The sequence below is a fragment of the Notolepis coatsorum genome (genome assembly GCF_963971535.1).
Source record: "Notolepis coatsorum genome assembly, chromosome: 6".
Classification (NCBI taxonomy): Eukaryota; Metazoa; Chordata; class Actinopteri; order Aulopiformes; family Paralepididae; genus Notolepis; species Notolepis coatsorum.
Genome location: NC_140170.1, coordinates 49,643,122 through 49,666,094, shown reverse-complemented (window position 1 = coordinate 49,666,094; position 22,973 = coordinate 49,643,122). Strand labels below are relative to the sequence as shown.

General features: G+C 41.4%; 2 protein-coding genes across 2 annotated transcripts in view; one reads left to right on the top strand and one right to left on the bottom strand.

Moving 5' to 3' along the window:
* Positions 1-4,745: 4,745 nt before the first annotated feature.
* On the top strand, positions 4,746-18,534 carry LOC311230136 (meiotic recombination protein DMC1/LIM15 homolog; the record flags this gene model as incomplete). Its single annotated transcript, XM_084316312.1, has 11 exons — positions 4,746-4,805; positions 4,922-4,966; positions 5,235-5,381; positions 6,519-6,601; positions 6,786-6,838; positions 6,927-6,968; positions 7,430-7,502; positions 8,698-8,789; positions 9,339-9,412; positions 14,699-14,813; positions 18,470-18,534. The coding sequence occupies 11 exons, from the start codon at positions 4,746-4,748 to the stop codon at positions 18,532-18,534; spliced, it is 849 nt and encodes a 282-aa protein (XP_084172438.1).
* A 3,277-nt stretch (positions 18,535-21,811) lies between these two features.
* Positions 21,812-22,973, bottom strand: part of tgm2l (transglutaminase 2, like) — a gene marked incomplete at both ends in the record, with an annotated part of 30,400 nt that continues 29,238 nt past the window's right edge. Inside the window, 1 exon segment of the mRNA XM_084315556.1 lies at positions 21,812-21,974. Within this exon segment, the coding sequence (XP_084171682.1) occupies positions 21,812-21,974 (163 nt within the window).

Here is a 22,973-nt window from a genome sequence, read left to right as displayed (position 1 = left end):
ACAAGACCATACTTGGTCATTTTTACTGTACATTGGAGGGGGTTGTGTTAGGACATTACAGGGGCCAGTTTCGAATTGCAGTCTCCCGTATGTGTTTTTTGAGGGTGTTTTTGAAAGTGGGTAGTGATTCACATTCCTTTACAGCTTTGGGTAGTGCATTCCACATTGATGTGGCATAATTGCAAAACGTGTTTAGTCCCTTGTTTGAGCCGAATCTGGATTTAACATGATTTGTGGAGCTCCCTCTGGTGTTGTGATCGTGGTATTCACTGACCTTTGGGAAGTATTTTGACATGTACATGGGTACCTTGGTCGTGTAGTGTATCTTGTAGACCAGGCCCATTGCAAGTTGCTGTACTCTGTCGTCTACTCTAAGCCATCCTAGGTTGTCAAAGTGGGCAGGGGTGAGGTGGGTTCTAGGAGTAAGGTCAAGCAGTAGTCTGACCAGTTTGTTTTGAGATGTTTGTAATTTTGTTTTTAGCGCCTTTGAGGTGCTTTGGTACCATGAGGTGCAAGCATAGTCGTAGTACCCTTGAATGAGTGCTCCTGCCAGAGTCTTCAGGGTATTCTTGTTTACCAGTGAGGAGATCCGGTACAAGAATCGAGTTCGTTGGTTGACTTTTTTTATTACATTGGATGCCATTTTGTCACAGGAAAGATTTGCCTCTAGGATTGAACCCAGGTAGGTAATATCTTCTTTCCTGATCTCAGGGAATCTGATATTCCCTGAGGGGAAGGGGAAGGATGGGCTCTGAGCTGCAGGACTCCTATCACCCCCCCACAATGGCAAGATGATTGACTTCGACCAATTTATAGCGTAGTCAGATATTTTAGAGAAGGAGTCTATGAGTTTGGTATAGTTGCTTGTAGTGAATTGGTTGGTTCCTGTAGGTATAACAACACATCGTCTGCATAGAGGCTGAGCTTATGGTGAGTATTGTGTGTAATGATTCCTTTGATATCATCATCTTGTCTGATTGCTGCTGCGAGAGGTTCAATAAAAAGGGCAAAAAGAGAGGGGGAGAGTGGACATCCCTAACAATATATAATTAATGGTAAATGGCTGTATTTATATACCTGTAGCGCTTTTATCCAAAGCGCTTTACTATTTGTTTCTCACATTTTACCCATTCACACACACCGATGGCAGAGGCAACCAATGCTAGGTGCCAACCTGCTCATCGAGCGCAATTAGGGGTTAAGTGTCTCGCTCAAGGACACTTCGACACGCTGCCCGGGAGGAGCGGGAATCGAACCAGGAACCTTCGGATAACCAGACAACTGCTCTACCTACCGAGCCACTGTCTCTAGATAGTGTAACAAATTATTAAATGGAATATATATAACAAAGCTACTGAGTAAATATGCTAATCTGATGTATTTACAGTATTATGTACAGTGATACAAGTATAAAAAAATATATATACCGTATATAGTGTAATTTAACATGGCTAACCATTAGACCACTGCTGCAGGCCCACAACACTTTCTAAATTCCAACTCATAATAGAGTCACTCTTATAGACTACAAAAGGCCTAAAAGAGATGATGAAAGTATTTTACTGTATTGTACCCATTCTGCAATCTGTTAATACATTTTTCAATCAATTCCAGGCTGCGACCCTCTCTCCAACCATATGTTACCCATTCTGCAATCTGTTAATAAAGTTTTCAATCAATTCCAGGCCGCGACCCTCTCTCCAACCGTATTGTACCCATTCTGCAATCTGTTAATAAAGTTTTCAATCAATCAATTCCAGGCCACGACCATAGATCTATATAGATATCTATGGCCACGACCTGAACCCCAGAACCCACCTCACCCCTGCCCACTTTGACAACCTAGGATGGCTTAGAGTAGACGACAGAGTACAGCAACTTGCAATGGGCCTGGTCTACAAGATACACTATACGACCGGGGTGCCCATGTACATGTCAAAATACTTCCCAAAGGTCAGTGAATACCACAACCACTACACCAGAGGAAGCTCAACAAATCATGTTAAACCCAGATTCGGCTCAAACAAGGGACTAAACACGTTTCGCAATTATGCCACAACAATGTGGAATGCCCTACCCAAAGCTGTAAAGGATTGTGAATCACTACCCACTTTCAAAACCGCTCTTAAAGAGCACCTACGGGAGGCTGCAATTTGAAACTGGCCACCGTAAATGCCCAAAACCCCCACCACCTCCTAATAGACAGTCTCCTCCCCACCGCATGTATATATTCCCTCCCCGCCGTATGTATATTTCTCTCCCACCCACCCACCCCCTCCTAATGTACAGTCCCCTCCCCATCATATGTATATACTCTGTCAGGATCTAGGGGTAACAGTACTGTATATTTGAATACCGTTTATGTCACAAATGTATCAGTACTAAATACCTATATGTCCCTATGCCATAAATGTCATGTATGTTGTGTATGTCATAAATGTCTATATGAAATGAAAATGGGGGACCCTGATGGAAACAAGACAAACGTCTTTCTCAGGTCTGCATCCCCTTAACAATTGTATGTATTGAGCCGTACTGTATTGTACCCATTCTGCAATCTGTTAAATAAAGTTTTCATTCATTCATTCATTCATTCATTCATTCATTCATTCATTCAAGACCCTCTCAGTCTCTACATCTGCACGTCTCAACCGAGCTTGGTCAAGGGGGAGGGGCTAGGCCCAATGTAGAGTGACGTCCCTCGCCGCCAATCAGCGCAGACGTACTTCGAGATACTTCCGTACTTTCCGCTAATCAGCGCGCGTCCTGTGGCAGCCACAGGATGCCAGTGAGAGGATTCTCCGGCGCTGCAGCTGGACCCTATTGAAAATAGGCGGACTCTATCTAACGTTAGACTTGTTCGAGATGGGATAGGCGGACGCAGATCTGCGCAGGTTTTACTACGGCCTCGCCAAGCGCGTTGCATGACGGTTAGAATGTTGTCCGATTTGCTCTGAAAATCTGACGAGGCGAGGCGCGGAACTCCCGCGGGAGCGAGCCGCGCGCAGCATTCAGAGCGAGGCTCCACAGTACCTGTTCAGCCGGCTGCTCCCGGCTGGGAAGCGACTTGCTACGGTCGCGCAAAGCGCCTATTGGCTCAGAAAAGTTGTCAGTCACCAGCCATGTGACAGCCAGGGAGTTATGAGACGTTTGATTGATTGAAAACTTTATTATGTTATGCGTTATCAACTTATCATCATATCATCATGATAAACTTCAAGCTGTCAGACACACACACACACACAGCAGTGTGTTGTGTGTGCGTGCGGCCAGGAGCGCGCAACAAGATGGTATACATTATGGTATATGAATAGTATATTCCACTGTAGCAGTATATGGTGTGCTGTACATTTGAATCTGATCTAATTTTGCACACGGCCATCGCATTATAATGAGCTGGACAGGTGTGTAATGTGTGTGTGGTGACGTGAACGCGTATCTGCCGCGCGAGACTAGGCGAGAGGCTCTCGTGAAATCGGCAGTGTCCGCCCTCTTAACTCCTACGCCGGCTGCGTGTAGCTGTTCCGCAACAGTAAGTGACTTCCGGGGTAGGCCTGATTGGCCCCGACAGGCACGTGACGCGCAACTTTCTCTGCCGCGCGGCAGAGCTTGCGGAATGATGTAACCGTCCAAATCCGCTATGACTATCATTCAGCGCTTTAGCTCACCTCGCAGAGCAGCGGTCCTGCGATCCTGCGGTCCGTTGTTGACGAGTTCGAATCCCATCGAATTTATTTTTTTTAACGTGATTTTTTTTTAACGTGTATTCTTTCGCCGGTTAAGGTTAGGCATGGTTAAGGTTAAGGTTAGGCATTGTTTCGGAGTTGGTTAAGGTTAGAACGGTTAAGTTTAGGCGCTGTTAAGGAGCTGGTTAAGGTTAGAGTTTGTGTTAGAGAATGGCAATATTCTTTCTATGGTTAAGGTTAGGCATGGTTAAGGTTAAGGTTAAGGTTAGGCATTGTTTCGGAGTTGGTTAAGGTTAGAACGGTTAAGTTTAGGCGCTGTTAAGGAGCTGGTTAAGGTTAGAGTTTGTGTTAGAGAATGGCAATAGACAGCCTATTTCCGCGCGACAGCTCTCAGCAGCCTCGTTGCGCGTCCTGAGTTTGCCGCGTCACGTGCCTGTCGGGGCCAATCAGGCCTACCCGGAAGTCACTTACTGTTGCGGAACCGGTACACGCCCCCCGGCTTCACTCGGCTACTCTCGTCTACTAGTCGAGGCAAACCGAAATCCATCTTGAACAAGCCTGCTACTGAGCTGAGTGAAGACGCAGAGCAGGCTGTGACGTGCAGGCTGTGACGTAAAGACGTAAAGACGTACAGTAGACACAGCTCTGCATAGGCGTGTGTTTGAAGACCCGCACGAGAGAGAGTTGTCAAAGATTCCCGCCGTATGAAGGGGGAGAGCAAGCTTCCGAGCTCACTTTACCAACTTTAACCAACATTATTTATCTTATTTGCATAGGACAACGGAAAATATATATTGTTTTTTTTGACTAGTCAGTTTTGATTGGTGACCTCGCATTATCATTTCCTATACTTATATTTCGACAGCTATTGGAAGTTTAGAGAGCGGTAAATTAGCTAACTCATGTTGTCGTCAGCTAGCTAATGTTACTTCTATTAAGCTAACTTTTAGGAAATACTTTCACAGTTTGAAGGTTAAAACGTCAAGTCAAGCTAACAAAAGTTGTCAACTCAGTTACAGTAAAGGAAGTAACTAGCCTAGATAGAGACCTCCAATCAACATGAAAGCTGCTGCAGAAGACCAAGTTGTGGAAGATGACTCTGTGATGCAGGATGATGAGGTGAACTGATTACAAAGCAAGCCTGAGAATAATCTACATTGTGTTGCCATGTGCCGATTTTACTTCAATCAATGCTCTCTATCTCTCAGATAAAGCCTATTTTTACTTCTCAACAGGAGTCCTTCTTCCAAGACATTGACCTCCTACAGAAACATGGAATTGTGAGTGGTAGAGCTGAATTAAGTCAATGTCATATCTTTGCATACAAACATGGTGCAGGTCTCTCATTCACTAATCACTACTAATGTTATCACTATTATCATTATCATTATTACGTTCTATGTACTATTATTATTACTACCTGTCCTACCTGTACCCCCCCCCCCCAAGCTGCTATGACACTATGAATTTCCCCAAAGGGATTAATCAAGGAACACTTGACTTGACGCTTGAATTGTCCACTTCTCTCTCTCCCCGCCACATCCATAGAACATGGCAGACATCAAAAAGATGAAGTTGGTGGGCATCTGCACAGTGAAGGGGATCCAGATGACCACTCGGAGAGCTCTGTGTAACATCAAAGGCCTGTCAGAGGCCAAGGTGGAAAAGATCAAGGAGGCTGCTGGGAAAATGCTGGTGAGAGGAGAGCGTTGGGAACTTAAAGTCATTCTGTTGTGTTTTTTTTATTAACTTTTATTATTGAGACAGTTGGAATGCAGAGAGGGAGACAGAATAGGGGCGACACAGGAGAGAATGCTCTGGTGGAATTTAATCCCAGGCCGGCATGGGGTACATACTATATACTCTGTATGATAGCTTGTACAACAGTGTATATACAGCATATATATACCGGTATATACATATTTGTCTGAGTATACCTGCATATAATGCTTCTATATACTTACTTATACATCTGCAATGCATATAACCCATAGCTCTGTATGATAGTGTGTACAATGCTGTATATACCGTATATATATTTATTCACACCTGTCTGTACTTACCTGCACATAATCCTTTTACATATCTGTAGATACTATATCTATATCTGTACATATCCCTTACCTACATTTATAGTAGCTACACTGCTGGCCAGTATGACTACTACCGTACTGTCTTTATACATGTATCACTGTACATATCATATTACAACTCTGTACATACATCTGATTAGCACTACACTCATTTATATATTTTATACCCAGTTTAATCACCTGTATATTGTAATATTACTATTGCACTTGTATATTACTGTACATTTGCACTCTGGTTGGATGCCGAACTTCTTTACATTGTACTGTAATTTGAATCTATGTACATGGGGCCATAGTGACTCAGGAGGTAATTGGAAGGTTCCTGGTAAAATTGCGGCTCCTCCCAGCAGCGTGTCGAAGTGTCCTTGAGCAAGACACTTAACCCCTAACTGCTCCTGATGAGCAGGTCGGCACCGGTCCTTGCTTGGTTACCTCCGCCGTCGGTGTGTGAATGTGTGAGTGAACGGGTGAATGTGAGGCACGAGTTGTAAAGCGCTTTGGATAAAAGAGATGTATAAATGCAGTCCATTATACCATTTACATGTGGAATGGAATATTAGTGAAATCGACCGGATCCCACTTTAAAAACCAACGGTCTAAACCACATCACCAGTTCTGAGCACTATACCGTATCTGGCTTTAGATGAGACTTTGAGGTGAAAATTGACATAGAGAACAAGGAAATGACAGTTTAATATCTTGGATAATGTCTTATGCACATTTGCTTGTCCCATTGTAGACCAGTGGTTTCCAAACAGCCTTTGAGTGCAGCACGAAGAGGAAACAAGTGTTCCACATCACCACCGGGAGCCAAGAGTTCGAGTTAAGATTTATCCCCCAACATGCACAAATACTCATACACAAATTAGGTGTAGGGGATTCTTGGATCACCGTAATCTTTTTTAAACAAGTCTTAACCTAACTTGATCAGTATCTACCACTACTGAACATATAAAATATAATCATAACAAAGTCTTCATAATCCCGAAATTCTTCCTCTCTACAGTAAACTTATGGGTGGAGGTATGGAGAGTATGGCTATCACAGAGGCGTTTGGAGGTAAGTAGTCTTCCTGCTACAGTGTATACTCCGTTCCTCTGACCCTGATATCCTCCTGTGGTTTCAAGCACAATATGTTATTCTACAGAGTTTCGGACAGGGAAGACCCAGCTCTCTCACACCCTTTGTGGTAAGTGATTTAGGAAAGCCCACCTCCACACACACACACCCTGTGGAAAATGAATTGACCTAGTCCTAGCTCAAACCCTGGCCTAGCTCAAACCTTTTCTTGATCCTCCAATCACGAACGTGGCTTCCCGTCTATGTCACGGAAACTATAAAAGAAGGAAGGGTCATCACGTCACTGTGTAGCACGTGAACGCACAAGTGTGGAAACGCTCAGTTCGGTCGACATTGCGTTGAACGGGATCGCCATCTCCTCAATTATCAGGTTAAACGAATGTCAGAATCATTGTCAATTTGTGGCATAATGTTTCATATATTGCTTGATGTATATTTCCTCAGATAGCTGGTCTATTTTGAACTGGCACCAAGCAGAGCGTAGAACGCTGGTATTCTGACGTGATGACCCTTCCTTTTATAGTTTCTTTGTCCGTGTTCACACCGAGTCTCCGTGTGTCTGTCGTCCAGTCACAGCTCAGCTCCCAGGCGAGGACGGCTACACGGGAGGGAAGGTCATCTTCATCGACACGGAGCACACTTTGTATCCTCCTCAAGTCACACTGCTCCACCGTGGACGCATACCTACAACTTTGCACAGTATTTGCTCTGAAAAATCATTCATATAACACCAAGGTTTCCCTCATTTACAGTGACTTAGAGTATACAATTGGGGGACCCTGCTGTTTTATCATAAATCGACCGTATTAATTAATGTTGGTTTTCTTTTTCAAATGTAGCCAAGAGTAAAGACCCTAACCCTATCAAAACAGCAGTCAAAGTGTATATTTTCAGCACTACGTTTGTTTACCGATGTTTTTAAAATGTTCCGAAAATAAGAATTTATTGGAAGAATGCAAATTCTATCTCTCTTTTACAGTAAAATCCAGATTTAACACTGCCATTGGAAAGAGGAGCTTTTCCCCTATCCATAGATGTATGATATGTCATAATAATGTCATTTATAGTTCATAAATAAATGTATTATGTATAATTCAAATGGATTATAATTATTACTGTATCTACAAATCCTTCTGTTTAATCATCTTCCCTTTATTAATTTGCTTAGATTCTATGTACACATGATCTCAAGAAGGTGCTGAATGAGCTCAGTGAGCGAGGTCGGAGGTTGCACAATTTTAACATGGTGTTATTCACTGGCAAAAATGCAAAGAAAAAATCATAATTTATATTCTCCTTTGTTTCATCACAATTTACTCAAGCCTAGTAACAGACAAAATATTTCTGACACTGGGAATACATTCCATGATATCCATAGATGTCCCTAGATACCAAGAACATGCAAATGGACCTTGTAGAAGTGGAGCAATCTTCCATTTACTTAGGTATGTATTTCTAGGCAGATTTTCGGAAAATAGGGCTAGGGCTTAACAGGTAAGCAACCTTAAGCATAAGCAAGGCATTTAAGAGAGTTTGATACTATCCAGAATTCCAATGTATGTGAAATGTGTAAAGCCTTTTTTTTTGCATCCCATGTTGTCCTTAACCCTTTCACTGCCACACGACAGACGGTTAGTCCTTTACTATCACACAACCGACGGCGATGCTCCATCATTAGCATCATTAGCTCCGCTAATGCGGAGCTAATGATGCTAATGATGGAGCATCGCCGTCGGTTGTGTGATAGTAAAGGATTAACCTTCTGTATTGTCACAGTGAAAGGGTTAACCGGCTGTCGTGTGGCAGTGAAAGGGTTAACTGGCCCCTGTCCTCGCCAGTCGCCCAGACAGGCTGAAAGACATCGCGGACAGGTTTAATGTGGACCACGGCGCCGTCCTGCACAACGTGCTGTATGCTCGGGCCTATACCAGTACCAATACACAGCCGCTCATTTAGACCAGTGTGAAGAGAGGTGGTCTGAGTCTTGGCTCAGTTGAAGGGTACAGAGGCGGGAAAGGGTTAACTCGGGCGTCATAGCAGCATGGGGGAGGGGGGAGGGGAGGTACAGGTATGGTATAAAAAGTATAAAAATATGATGGGAAAATAATAATAATAATAATAAACAGTGTAAACAATATAATTAACTCTGAATCTAAAAACATGACAACACTAGTAGTTTGTGATATCATTCAATGAGCCTGGGTCCCACAGTGAGAATTATCTTTTTAATTTGGGTTGTAACAATCTCAATCTCGATACAGAATCAAAAACCTCAGTTTAACTGGTGTTATGGTATGGTTACTGCTATTAGCATAATGTTTAAAGCGCATTTTCATTATTTACAACTTTGAAATAAAATTAATTAAAAAATAAATTCTGAGCCAAATATTGAAACGTGTGTAAAATCTGAAAAATGTGTGTATAGTTACACCTGTAGTTCCGGATGTGAAGCCATGCTCTACTACTGCTCTTCCCCCAGGTGAACACCAGATGGAGCTGTTGGACTTTGTAGCAGCCAAGTTCCATGAAGAAGGAGGGGTCTTCAAACTTCTGGTATGGACCTGTTATCTCCATAGATATAAAGGCTAGATGACTCACCCGCGCTGCTGGCCAATTGAGACCGACGTTGCCACATGGTGGCCATCTTGCCACAGGCAGCACACCCACTCATAACATGAATGTCTATGGTGCATGTATTATTGAAATAACCATAGCTTGCAACATTTTCAAATGGTTTGGTTTGTTATAAACGTCAGAGATGTAGTTATCATACTGCATACTTATAATGGACTTTCATATGAAAATAATTTCAACATGTCCAAGCATCCTGAATCATAGCCACGTTAATAAACCAAACTGTTTGTAAATCGGTTGAAAATTTAGCAAGCTATGGTTATTTCAATAGTACATGCACCATAGACATTCATGTTATGAGTGGGTGTGCTGCCTGGGGCAAGATGGCCGCTGGTGAACTACGCTGGAGACTCCGCCTTGCACCGTCTAGTTATAGTTCTCAAACTGCAACAGTTGTGATTGGAGGATCAAGAAAAGAGGGCAGGTTTTTGAGATAGGTCAATTGGCTAGGGATGGGAATGATTAAATGACGGGTCGATTAATCGCTGAGTGACGTACTTGTTGACCATAGAATCGATAGTCAGCTCATCTTAATTGAACCAACGTCCAAGAGAGAAACGACGTAGAAACGAACCATGGACCAACACTATTTCTGTGGCTCATTAACACTTTCCGTGACATGGGTCCGGTGCCCCGGAACCCCGTTGCGTGCCACCACCCACTTCAATGATAGAGCTCTCATATTTGCGAACGCATAAACTATATCTTAAATTATGGCTATGTGTATAATATCGCCGTCGCTTATCAATGACTTGTTTGCAGTCAACATTGTCGAAACAGATTCTTTTTTAATCGGTTCATTTCCGTTTTATACCATTTTGAAAAACGCTCGTTTTATGAAAGTTCCAGAACATTTCAGAAGATTCTGTGATCTGGAATATACTGGAATACACAAAAAACGTTGAAATTTTTCTGCCTATTTATGAATCGTTTTCAAATAAACACTAGATTATCGATAGTATATGTGTACTTATGCACGCTATAGAAGCGGGCTGAAAAATCGATTATCCATTTCCTGATCAGCACACACACACACACGCACGCACATACACACATAGGGCCCACGTTGATATCTCTGTGAAAAAAGCTCTGATTATCCCAAGACTGGTAAAAATAGATTCCTTACCTCAGATCAGATGTTCTCCAAAAAGATTATTCCAATTCCTGATCGCCATTCCAAATATCAATTGCGTTTATTGATCCAACGCTGGGTGGTCGAAACACAGATTCCACGCTGTTCTGATGGTCCACAATGAATCCGATCGGCTCGAGTTACATGCCTGAGAAGTAAAATGTGGAAGCAGGATTCTTTTCCCCCCATGCGTTTCATTCAATCCAATCCAAAGGGGTGCAGTACCACAGGGAGAGACGATAGGGGGCGGTATTTTCCCAATGGAGCTCAGAGAGAGTTTGCAGTGCTAACGGGAGGCTAGATTGATGAAATATTAATGGAAATCGCCAATAAAAAAAAACGATTCAAAACGAGATCTCTCGTCGGCTGACACTCAACTGTTGGCATGAACTAACGAGAAATCTCGTCGCTGGCACTCAAAGTGTTAATTTCCTTTGATTTAATTATACATCAAATGATTTATGTCAAGGATTGCAATGCCTCGCTTGAATGAAGTTAACTTTTCACCTGGATAACGTCAACATTCAGGGTGAATGTAATGTGAGAAATTGGGATAAAAAAATAAAAATAAAATATATATATATATATATATATATTTTTTTTTGATCGGATTGGGAAAGATCGGTATCGGTAGATACTCAAAATCACATGATCGGGATTGGATCGGGAGCAAAAAAATGTGATCGGGACATCCCTAACCATCCCTAACCCTGTTGCGTGTGACGTTACCAAGAGAAGCCCCGCTTTCAGTGCTTTGTGGGCAGCGCTACTGCACGCTCACACAGACACACACAACAGATGAGGAAGTGGACAGATCCGACCAGCATTGCTGGCTCCTCACAATGCAAACGCGAAAATGTACATTACAGATGAACTGCAGAGAAAACTTCCAATTTATCATCCCGGTCGAGACTAATTGGAAGCGGAGTGCAACGCGTGCAAAGCTTGACCATATGTTTATGTGTCTAATAAAGGTGCTGGCGATCTCAAAGCTCACATGGACACAGCAAAACATTACAAACAAAGCAGTGCGAGGCGAGAGTTTGATGGCAAAGTTGACCAAATTGATTGAAGAATGCAGCTATACAGAGAGAGAAAGAAAATCATTTAAAACTATTTTGATGCCTCAAAATTATGTTTTGGTTTGATAAGATGCTTATGATACAATCATTCTAAGGATTATGTGTGTAATAAATGAGTTTAGTACACTAATTGCAACAAATCTGAAACTGCATAGTGCACTTTTAAATTAGTATCTTTGTGAGGTTACTGTTTTATAATTTACATTACATTGAAAAGATAAAGATATATTTTTTAAAGCTGGATTTTCTAATACAGAAGAGGTATTATTTAAAACATTACATCATATTTTTCTTGTTATTTATTTAGTCCAGTAAGACTTGAAAATATATATTATTTTGTCATAGGTTGATTTAGTTATTTTCTTGCGATTTGTCAGATAGATTACTTTAGGCATAATACAGTAAAACATAATACATGTTGAGTAACTTTGGTTATAGAGAGATATTATTTTGTTATATAAAATAATATAAACAATAATTTTATATCCATACAGAGGAGGTATACTTTAAATATGATAAGGCATCTTTGAGTAAACTTTGATTAAGTATCTTGAGGCGTAAGGCAGAGTGTCCTCTTTAAAAAAAAATCACAATATGGTCACCCTTGGAGTCGCATTATAATTCACTTAATAAAATAATGACTAGTCAGCCTCCTAAAAAGACAAAAGTTAGTGACACAACTCACACCGCCGCCGCCAAAGTAAGGACTATGCTCTGTATCGTCAATCAATGGTCAAATAAATATTTGATTAAGGAATATAATATGCCTTTTTGTATTATTTCTCTGTGTATCAGCTAAATGTATATATTTTTATGTTAGACATTAAGGGAAATTAAGATTCTCAGATTTTTTACAAACCGCCGCATATCAACTAACCGGTTAATCGGCAGGTGACGTATGTTGCTCAGTAGTTGCTGATGTCTGCTCAGGAGGTTTGAGTGTTTGCTCAGACCAAAAAATAATTAGAGGGAACATTGGTCATAACATAAATTATATATATATAGTAAAAAATAAATAAACGCAACACTTACGCAACACTTATGTCACTCATTTGCTCTAGATTAGATACTATATAAAGTTCGATCGCGTTCACACCAACAGCAAACGAACCATGGTCCACTTTGAAACTAACCGAGTCCTAACTTTTCAAGAGGACCATGGTTCGGTTGTTTGGTCCTCATTATAGTTCGGTTTGCGTTCATACCTGTACAAACCAAACGGACTATCGATCTAAAGGGACCATGGTCCACTTAAAGTGGACCAAACAGGGTAGGTGTGAACGCGCCCTTATTGTGACCAGCCTAAGGCACACCTGTGCAATAATCACGCTGTCTAATCAGCATCTTGATATGCCACCTGTCAGGTGGATGGATTATCTTGGCAAAGGAGAAGTGATTTCAACTCGTGAAAAATCGGAGCAAAAACAAAAGTGTTGCGTTTATATTTTTGTTCAGTGTATATGGTAGTAGGAAGAGAGTTGTCGAAGCAGTGGTGTAATTTATACAGGCATGCTACGATAATATCTATATTATTTCATTAAAAGAAAAGCCATGTGGGCGGTTAGGTGGCCGAGCGGAGATTGCGTTCGTCACCAACCCATCCAGCTCACAGCTCCGGGGCTGTCACCAGCTTGGCTGGCCGCTCACACTAATACAATTGGCTGTATTAGAGGGTGGGAGAAGCTGGCGGGGTGGGTCCGGGTCGTTGTAAACAGCGACTCCTACAGTTCGGTTGGGGCGCCTGCTAAGCGCGGATAGGACCTGAGGGGGATAGTGTGATCCTCCCACACGCTACGCCCTCTCAATGAGAATCCGCGCTGCCAGGTGAAAAGAAGCGGTGATTGGCTGGACGTGTGTCGGAGGAAGCACGTGGTAGCCTCCACTCTCCCAGATGATCTGACTGTGGGGGGTAAGTGCGCAGCGACCAGGAAGGGATTGGGAATTGGCATACGACTAACATTGGGATGGGAGAAAATCGGAGGAAAATGGAGGAAAAAAAAAAAAAAGCCATGTAGTATTTGGCTCTATAGGACTCAATTTAGAGTATCCAAAAACAGCTAAATTGACCCATCTCAAACCTGCTCTCTTTTCTTGATCCTCCAATCACAACGGTTGCTTCCCAGGGTACGCCAAGTTAATTGACTAAGGGACATGTAGTTGACGCTTATCACAGTCATTTTGAAATGCAAAATCTCCCACAATTATTAGAATCACTCAGTCAAAATACGATTAAAATTTACATTCCTATATTTTTCTTCTTCTCTTCCATGTAAAAGTGTGATAGAGACTGAATATCAGCACGTGGACCAGTCTCAGTCTCATTTAGACGTAGTTTGGAAAAATAAATGATAAAGATGCTTGAAATGGTTGTAGTCACAGGGCTTTCAAACAAGATGGTGCCGAGGCGCAAGGGGGTGGTCCAAAGAATTTGCAATAAAGAAAAGAAAGCCATTTGCTGTAATTTCCTGCAACTTAAAAACATAATTTCAATACAATAGCAAACACAAGGGTAAGTTCCAAATAAGTTATTTATTAAAATAAATGGTGTATAAAGTTGCACAATTGTTTGACGTTGAACACAAAAGCACACATAATAATATAGGATAGGCATGTATAAGCATTATGCTTCAGCCTGTACCTTTTCAGTCACTGCCAACATCAAAGACAGTCTTGAATGATTGTGAATATTGTATTGTGTGTGATGACTGAATAAAACTAATACTACTAACTAACTACTACAAATGTTGCGCTGCAAGTTCAATGTTATAACATTTGTTATATTACAAAATATAAGAATACAGCCTGCTAGATGAGTACAACAATTTTTTTTATACTGTATACATATATGGCAAAAAAATACTAAAACTGCTCTGGGTCCACTTCCTTATATTCACTAATGATCTCTCTTGGCATTAAGGTCATATTTTCTACATATAAAAAAGGGATCCAGCCCAGACGTTGCTGTTCACCACCTCTGTTCTCCCCCGTCAGATCATTGACTCCATCATGGCTCTGTTTCGTGTGGACTTCTCTGGCCGAGGCGAGCTGGCAGAGCGGCAGCAGAAACTGGCCCAGATGCTCTCCAGGCTACAGAAGATCTCCGAAGGTCTGAGCCACAACTTGGTTTAAAGAGCACATATTTTTTTGTAATTTTTAACAAGTTAATATAAGTCTTTGAGGTCCCTTAACCCTTTCACTACCACACTACAGAAGGTTAACCCTTTACTATCACACTACAGACGGTAGTGTGATAGTAAAGGGTTAACCTTCTGTAGTGTGGTAGTGAAAGGGTTAACCCTTTGTCGTGCGGCAGTGAAAGGGTTAAACATGTATTTCTTTCATGAAAATATCACACAGATTCTGCATTCTAGCAGCCTCTATACCCCTATGTTCCAGTCCTGTTCTCAATGGGCTGTTTCTGTGCCTGCAACGAGTGAGCTGCTTTCATCGTACAAATACGATAGTTATTGCACATCTAGCAGCGGTGCGTGAGCCTGTACCGAAATTCAGATCCAACTTTCAGACCAGACGTTGCAGATCAAATATGTCTCAAGATCCAGCAATAGCATTGCAATGTTGTCGCAACATTTTTTGTCGGAAACATATTTTAGGTTAAACTTTAGGTAGAAAAGAAGATTTATGCGTGAGCCGCCATCTTGTACACATTTTATCAAGATATATTTACTGGCTGCAAATGGCTCATTTCAAGAGGGAGGGTTCCTGTCACAGCGGAACTGCAGAAAAGGCACAATGCATTGCACATAGTTAACATTTCACAATGCAGAACACAGGAAAATGCCATTTTCACAATACAGTAGATCCCCTTTAATTAGGGCTGGGTATCATTTAAAAATGTTCGATACCGGTGCCAATACCGATGCCTGGGATTCGATACAGATACCAAAAGCGGAACCCCCCCCCTCGATACCCAACTGTGCAGAGTTACGTGCATCGCGTTACATTTTGGATGATTTTGTATTGTGGTTGAAGAGAAAAAAACGTTATATCTTGGAACAAAATGCTTATTGGCTCACAGTCTCATTCGATACCAAATTTCGGTACCACAGCATTTTTCGATACTCAATAGTATTGAAGAAATTGTATTGATGCCATAAAAGGTATCATATTTCAAAGGTTTGGAAAAGGTTACAGTGACATTTCAGCGGTGAACTCTACCACACCATCGGAGGCACCGCAGGTGTTATTGTGACACACGCTGTCAGGAAGTGGAAAGACAGTGATGTCCACCGTTCTTCGGGGGAGACAGGCCCTGTGGGCGGTGAACCGGGACGAGGAGCCTACAGACTATCCCACACCTGGGGGCGACTGTGGCTCAGGAGGTAGAGGAGGTAGAGCAGTCGTCTGGTAATCGCAAGGTTCCTGGTTCGATTCCCATTTCCCACTCCTCCAGAGCAGCATGTCGAAGTATCCTTGAGCAAGACACTTAACCCCTAGCTGCTCCCGATGAGTATGCATGGTTGCCTCTCGTCTGTGTGTGAATGTGTGAGTGAGTGAATGTGAGGAACAAAATGTAAAATTCTTTGGATAAAAGCGCTATATACTGTAAATGCAGTTAATTTACCATTTACCTGGAGAGCATCAAGGGCCAAGGCCCTTGACCTGGCATACTGTGCAGCGAGGGGAACGGCTCCCTCCTACCTCCAGTCAATGGTCTCTAGTAACTACACACCCTCAGGACCCCTACGCTCTGCATCTTCTGGCCGCCTGAGATCCACTCCTATCCGAGCTCCGCGGGGGTCATCAAAGAGAAGCCGGCTATTCTCTGTCCTCGCTCCACAGTGGTGGAACGAACTCCCCACCACATTCAGGACAGATGAAACCCGCCCAATTTTCAGCCGTTTTACTATAAAAACACACTTCTTCAATCAATATCTTAAATTAAATTTAAAAAAGACTTAACCTTCTTACTGTATCTTACTGCTATGCTACTATACTTATACTACTACCTATCATGCTAATATACTAGTATGCACTCAGAGTGTAACACTCAAGTTTGACACTATTTGACCAACAATGCCACTGACCCTTGGCTGCCAGAGAGGCTGACCCCTCCTGCTGACTTGTTTACAATTTGTAAGTCGCTTTGGATGAAAGCGTTTAGCTAAATTACTAAATGTAAATGTAGATGTTCTGAAGAAGCTGTTGGGGGAACGGTGGAAGTCTTTGTCTTTCCTCTCCTGGCGAGAGCCATATGACCAACAACATGCATCCCAATAACACCTGTAGAGCTTTCTGATGAAGGTAGATTATGCCGCGCCCTAATGTCAAGGTGAAATACAGTCTGTATTACACATCTGTAAATTGGCCATCATTACACTCGGCGATAAATTAATTGGCTTACACTCATTTACAAAACCCTCCTTGGTCTGACCCCTCCTTATTTGATACACCTGTTAGAATTGTCATCTACTCCCTATAACACCAGAGCTGCTCACCATATCTCGCTAGTTGGTCAATCCTCCTTCCAATTTGCTGCTTCCAGCAGTTGAAACGAGATGCAAAAGACTTGGACAAATTGACTGCCCTCACTACTTTTAAGGACTATCGCAGAGTTGTTTACACACACCTGCAACTGTCACCCAGCCTTTTAACTGTACAAACTGTAATTTGTATGTTCTGCTTCATGTATTACATACCTTGTAATTTTATTTGGTTTGATGTGTGTTTTAATTATTTCCCTTACCTCTGTGATCAATGTATCATCCGTCTCTTTTCTATTTTATTTATTTATTTTGTGTCCCCTTTCCCTGTTACCCTTCGATGGGCCCTTTTGTCCGCTCACCAAGCCGTCATTGTAAATAAGAATTTGTTCTTAATTGACCTGCCTGGATAAATAAAAAATAAAATAAAAGGGTAAAGAAAACTGTCTATACATATGAAGCAGATTTAAGTGGGTTCAACACACCTGACAAAGAGGTGAAACACTTTGTTCTTCCACCTACCAGTAAAGCAGGATGCTGTCCTGCAGATTCTGAGCCAGAACCTGCCAACGTGGATTTATTTTCCTAATCAGTCTGGGTGACAGCATCAATTGAACCCTTGCACTAAAAAAACATAAGTTAGTTTTGAAACCTTTTGGACAGCCCATGTATTTGTTACTGTGAAGTTAATCTAAATAACTTATGTGAATGTGAGATATCACAAGAAACTACTCAATCTTGACCGTCTTTAACTGAGTGAACACAACACTAACATTTTAAAGATATTTCTTTATTGATCCCCTTGGGGAAATTCTGGTGTCATAGCAGCATGGGGATGGGGGAGTACAGGTATGGGCAGGGTAATAGTAGAAAGACATAAATGCAATTAGATCTGAATATAAAAATAAACAGTGTAAACAAAGATGCAGATGCCCCATCGTTTATATTATATGTTAACAATAAATATAGGCAATAAAGAATTTGAATCTGAATATATACTATGAGTAAGAGTAAAAGTAAACGGTATACACAATATTATTTTTAGATAATAAAGTTTGAAAACATTGTTCCTCTGAAGTCTGAGTCACTCAATGAACCCTGCTGCTCTGAATGGACGGCTTGTGTCATTCAAACTGGACTGATTCTGCATTCATCTCCCATATTGATGAATCAGAACAGTATGTTGATGATGACCATGTACTGTATGTGTGTGATCCTTCAGAGCTACAGATATTATCATAGATATCTGTCTTTAATCATACGACCCCCTTAGATACACAAAGTCTGGTATATCTCATTAACTCATGTGTTTTGCTCCTAGAGTACAACGTAGCTGTGTTCATCACCAACCAGATGACAGCTGACCCTGGTGCAGGAATGACGTAAGAGACACTAGAAGAGTTGAGGGGGTCATTTCTACTCAACATTAGATTAGATTGGGGCGGCTACGTGGTGCAGTGGGCAAGGTGCTCACCACGAATACTGGAGACTGGGCTCGAACAGGTTCGCCTCCCTGTTCGAGCCCAGCGCTCCACATTGCTTTCAGTTTAGCTGGTCGTCCGCACTAATACACATTGGCAGTATTAGGGGGAGGGAAAACTGATGGGTGGGGATCGGGCGTTGTGGACAGCGACTCCTACAGGTCGGTTGGTGCGCCTGCGCAGTAGAATCAGGAAGCGACGGGGGCGGGGCCCCTCCAAAGCCCAGACCCCTGACGCTGAAAGATCGAGCCGCGCAGGTGGAAAGATGCGACTACAGAGTATAGTGCTAATCAGATGCATGTACAGAGTTGTATTAATATGTACAGTGATACAGGTATAAAGACACTATAGTAGTAAGTCATACTGGCCAGCAGTATAACTAGTAAGAGTAGGTAAGTTATATGTACAGATGTAGATATAGTATCTACAGATATGTAAAAATGATTATGTAGAGACGGATATATATATATATATATACACAGCATTATTGTACATCATACAGAGTTATGTGCGGGTGTATAAGTAGGTATATATAATTATATGCAGGTATATTCAGACAGATAATGCGGTAAATGTATATATATACGGTATGTACAGCACTAGTATGCTATCATACAGAGTTATATGGTGATATAGTATAGTGCTGATCTTTGATTGGATTATTTTTCATCTCTGTGTTATAATTTTCTTTTTCTTCTCCTTCTCACTCTCTCTAACACTGTCAGACTCACTGGGGCAGGCTGGCAGTCACTCTGTGCTCACTGCAGCTCAGGCAGAATAGAGAACAGAGGGGAGGGGGGAGGTGTCTTTTTCTAGCGTCCACATTGTGGTTCATGGTTGTAGACTCCACAACCAATTATTAGCCAATAAGATTTGAGCTTACAGTAATAAAGGGGTTCCCACGCCTTAACACGGGCCGTCTGACAGCAAAGTAGTCTAGCGTCTTCAAATTTGCCACTCTGGAGGCGGGCCAGTCCAGAACGTTTCCACCGATTGACCAATCAAATCACATTAAAAGCTAAACGTGACGACATCATCGCCTCGGTGAAACTGCGTTGGGGAAAATATACACGGCTCGCGGCCACGTTCGAATCAAAACAACAATACGTTTAGGCTGGAGGGAACCCCGGAGATAGCTAGCTAACGTTATGCGAGTCTTAATGTCTAAACAAACAGCATTGTTTGATTGATTGAAATTCGGATTCCTCTCTCGGATTAATTCATTGAGGAGACCTGAAATTCGCTCAGCTGCAGAAAAGTTTAGGAGAATACCCACAGGACTTGGAGAACTTTGTCGACGAGAAGGCGCGTCAGCTGCAACCATGGTGAGTACCTAATAACCTAATAACTTTTCATAAGTGATGCCGCTGTGTGTGTGTGTGGGGAGCCATACTGTATATTCTGCCGTGTCATATCATACTGTGTTATTGTGTTGATGGGGCGGCGCCGACTCGCCGAGTCGTACTGTACTGGTCTGCACTAGGATATTTTAAGAACATGTAGACAGAACATGATTTGTTGTACATGTATACATAAATGTCAGACCAAAGAAATACTTGTAAAAAGAAGTTCTTTATTTAAAAAAACGAAACGCATGCTCAAGGACCTCTTTGTACACAAAACAATTGTCTTACATATGTGCTCGTCAATAGTGCTGAATAGATCAAACGGATACAATCATCTTCATTGTCATCGTAATATGTAATGGAAGTAAGTGCAAAGGAATGTCATCAAGATCCATAAATATAATGACACATAATATAAATAATCAGACATATGGGGAAAAGCAGGAATACTGTTTGCCAGAAGACTGAAAAATAATCCTATATGATCCTCAACATGGTGAGGAGTTTGTCAAATGATACTTGGTCAATTGGTTCATATGATGTCTTGTAATGTTTTTTGTATGTAAAAACACAATCTCTGGTTATAAACAGCTCTTGAAGTTATTTCAATTAATCTGGATGAGTAATTAATCCTGCTTCCTATCATCCCTATCATGGCCAGAGTCAGTTTAGTAATGAAACCAAAAGTCATACCACACACAGGCTAAAGAAAATCCTCACATTATCCAACACGCTTCCCATTTGACTCCTTCACATTGTATGAACTCATAGTGTAAGCTATAACCACCATGGGTTCAGGCCATAGCGCTCATCACATCACATCATCTATGAAAGTAACATTTAAGTCAGTCACATCAAAAGGTCTCATAAAAAAAAATATTAATATAGTAGTTTTCAGGCTTTCATTCGCTCCACTTCAATCGATTATGTGTTTGCAGGAGACTGACTGGCGGCTGATGTACAGGTAAGTAAGTAGGCTACTAAAATAAAATAATGTACCAACATAAGGTCTTTGGTATATTATATATATATATATTATGGTATATTACATAAGGCAAAAAAACACCGTAAGAGACTCACTGAGCCACCAGGTGGCAGCATCCCTCCTGCTCTCTGTATACATTTGCTTAGGGTTTGTTACTGGTAACAGCAACAGTGATAGAAGAAGTATTTATCCAGAGTGCATCACTAAAAAATAGATTCCCCATATTAGAAGAAGACCGATATCAGCGTTGTACTGTTGTACGTTGTACTGTTGTTTGTAGCGATGGATCATGCTGAAGCAAGCAAGAAGTACTTTATGTCTGTATACATTGTTGACAGAGATGGGTTCTAATGGACACCCTGACAGATACACATACTACTGTATGTACATAAAGTCACTACAGTTTAGGCTAGTGTGGTCTGATCCCACATGAAAGATAAGACACATTGTGTTTGCCTACAGAAAATGTATAGGAAACATCCAATACATATTTTGCCTTCAGATCTCATCTATTATATATCTGCATTTTCTTATACTATTTATATGTTAGATTACTGGTTGCCATATATAGCAAACTCTCTCAAATGTAGTGCTATATGTTTTACAAATTTTGGTAGCAAATTTAGAAATCCTGTATGATTTGCATACATCATTTCCGCATGGGATCCTGGCAGTGAGATAAAAATTATACTGGCGTCATAAGCTCTCTTAATAAGACCTTGTTACATTTACACCATTGTTACATTTTAGACAGGTGTGTAATCATGTACTGTTGGGCCGTTAACCTCACAAAGTGGTGCAGCACCACTGTCACGTGGTGTGTGGTGGTGGTGTTAGTGGTGGGGGTGCGGTCAGTAGTCCATGATTAGCATCCCTCTACGGACCAGCAGAGTGGCCACGCCCTTCACGTCCTTCAGCTTGTCTGAGTCAAAGTCCACCAGGAGCTTCCTCAGGCCCGTCCTTCTGGGCTTGAAGGACAGCTTGACTGAGACCTTCTGGCCTGGGGAGATCTCACTATTGAGAGGAGGAGGAAGAGAAAGCAGAAAAGCAGGGTTCAGTTCATGTTTGGACATAAAGAACAGTCCTGGTCAGTGAGGGAAGGGAGCTCTGCATCTTGAAACTTACTGGGAGAGACTGGTGAACAGATAGGATGTGAGAAAAGGAACCAAGAGGCCTGACTGTCCAGATAGATGAGCAGAAAGAGGGTCATTGAAGTAGTTTTTCTATCCGTCTTGGGTTATGGAGATGTGATTCATAGAAATGTTGCTCCTTCCACTCTGAAACCTCTAGACACGGTCTATCATTCTATTTTATTATTTATATTACTGTAAAAATGTGATTTACCTTACCTTGCTACCTCTCTATCTTTTATTTAATTTGTTATGCTCGCTTATGCCTGTATCTTTCACTGTTGTGAAGCACTTTGAACTGCAATTTCTGTATGAAAAGTGCTATACAAATAAAGTTGTTATTTATTATTATTATTATTATTATTATTATTATTATTATTATTATTATTATTATTATTATTATTATTATTATTATTATTATTATTATTATTATTATTATTATTATTATTATTATTATTATTATGCATTATGTACTACTGGTGATATATATGGTACTCACCATTGCATCCTGCATGATAAAGTAATTTGGTCTTCTCTGGCAAAGAGGCAAAATAAACATTGGTATCTGTTTAACTTTAAAGCCATTGCCAGGAATATTATTAATTAATATTAATAGATTGAACCTATGGACTATCTGACCTGCTCAAATGACTGGCTGATGCTTAACCCTTTCACTGCCACACGACAGCCGGTTAACTTTCACTGTGACAATACAGAAGGTTAGCCCTTTACTATCACACAACCGACGGCGATGGAGCAATGCCGTCGGTTGTGTGATAGTAAAGGGCTAACCTTCTGTCGTGTGGCAGTGAAAGGGTCTAGTGTGGTCCCCATAGTGCAGACTGAGTTTGGAAAGTCAGCCTTTTGTTTTAATGCTTGGAAT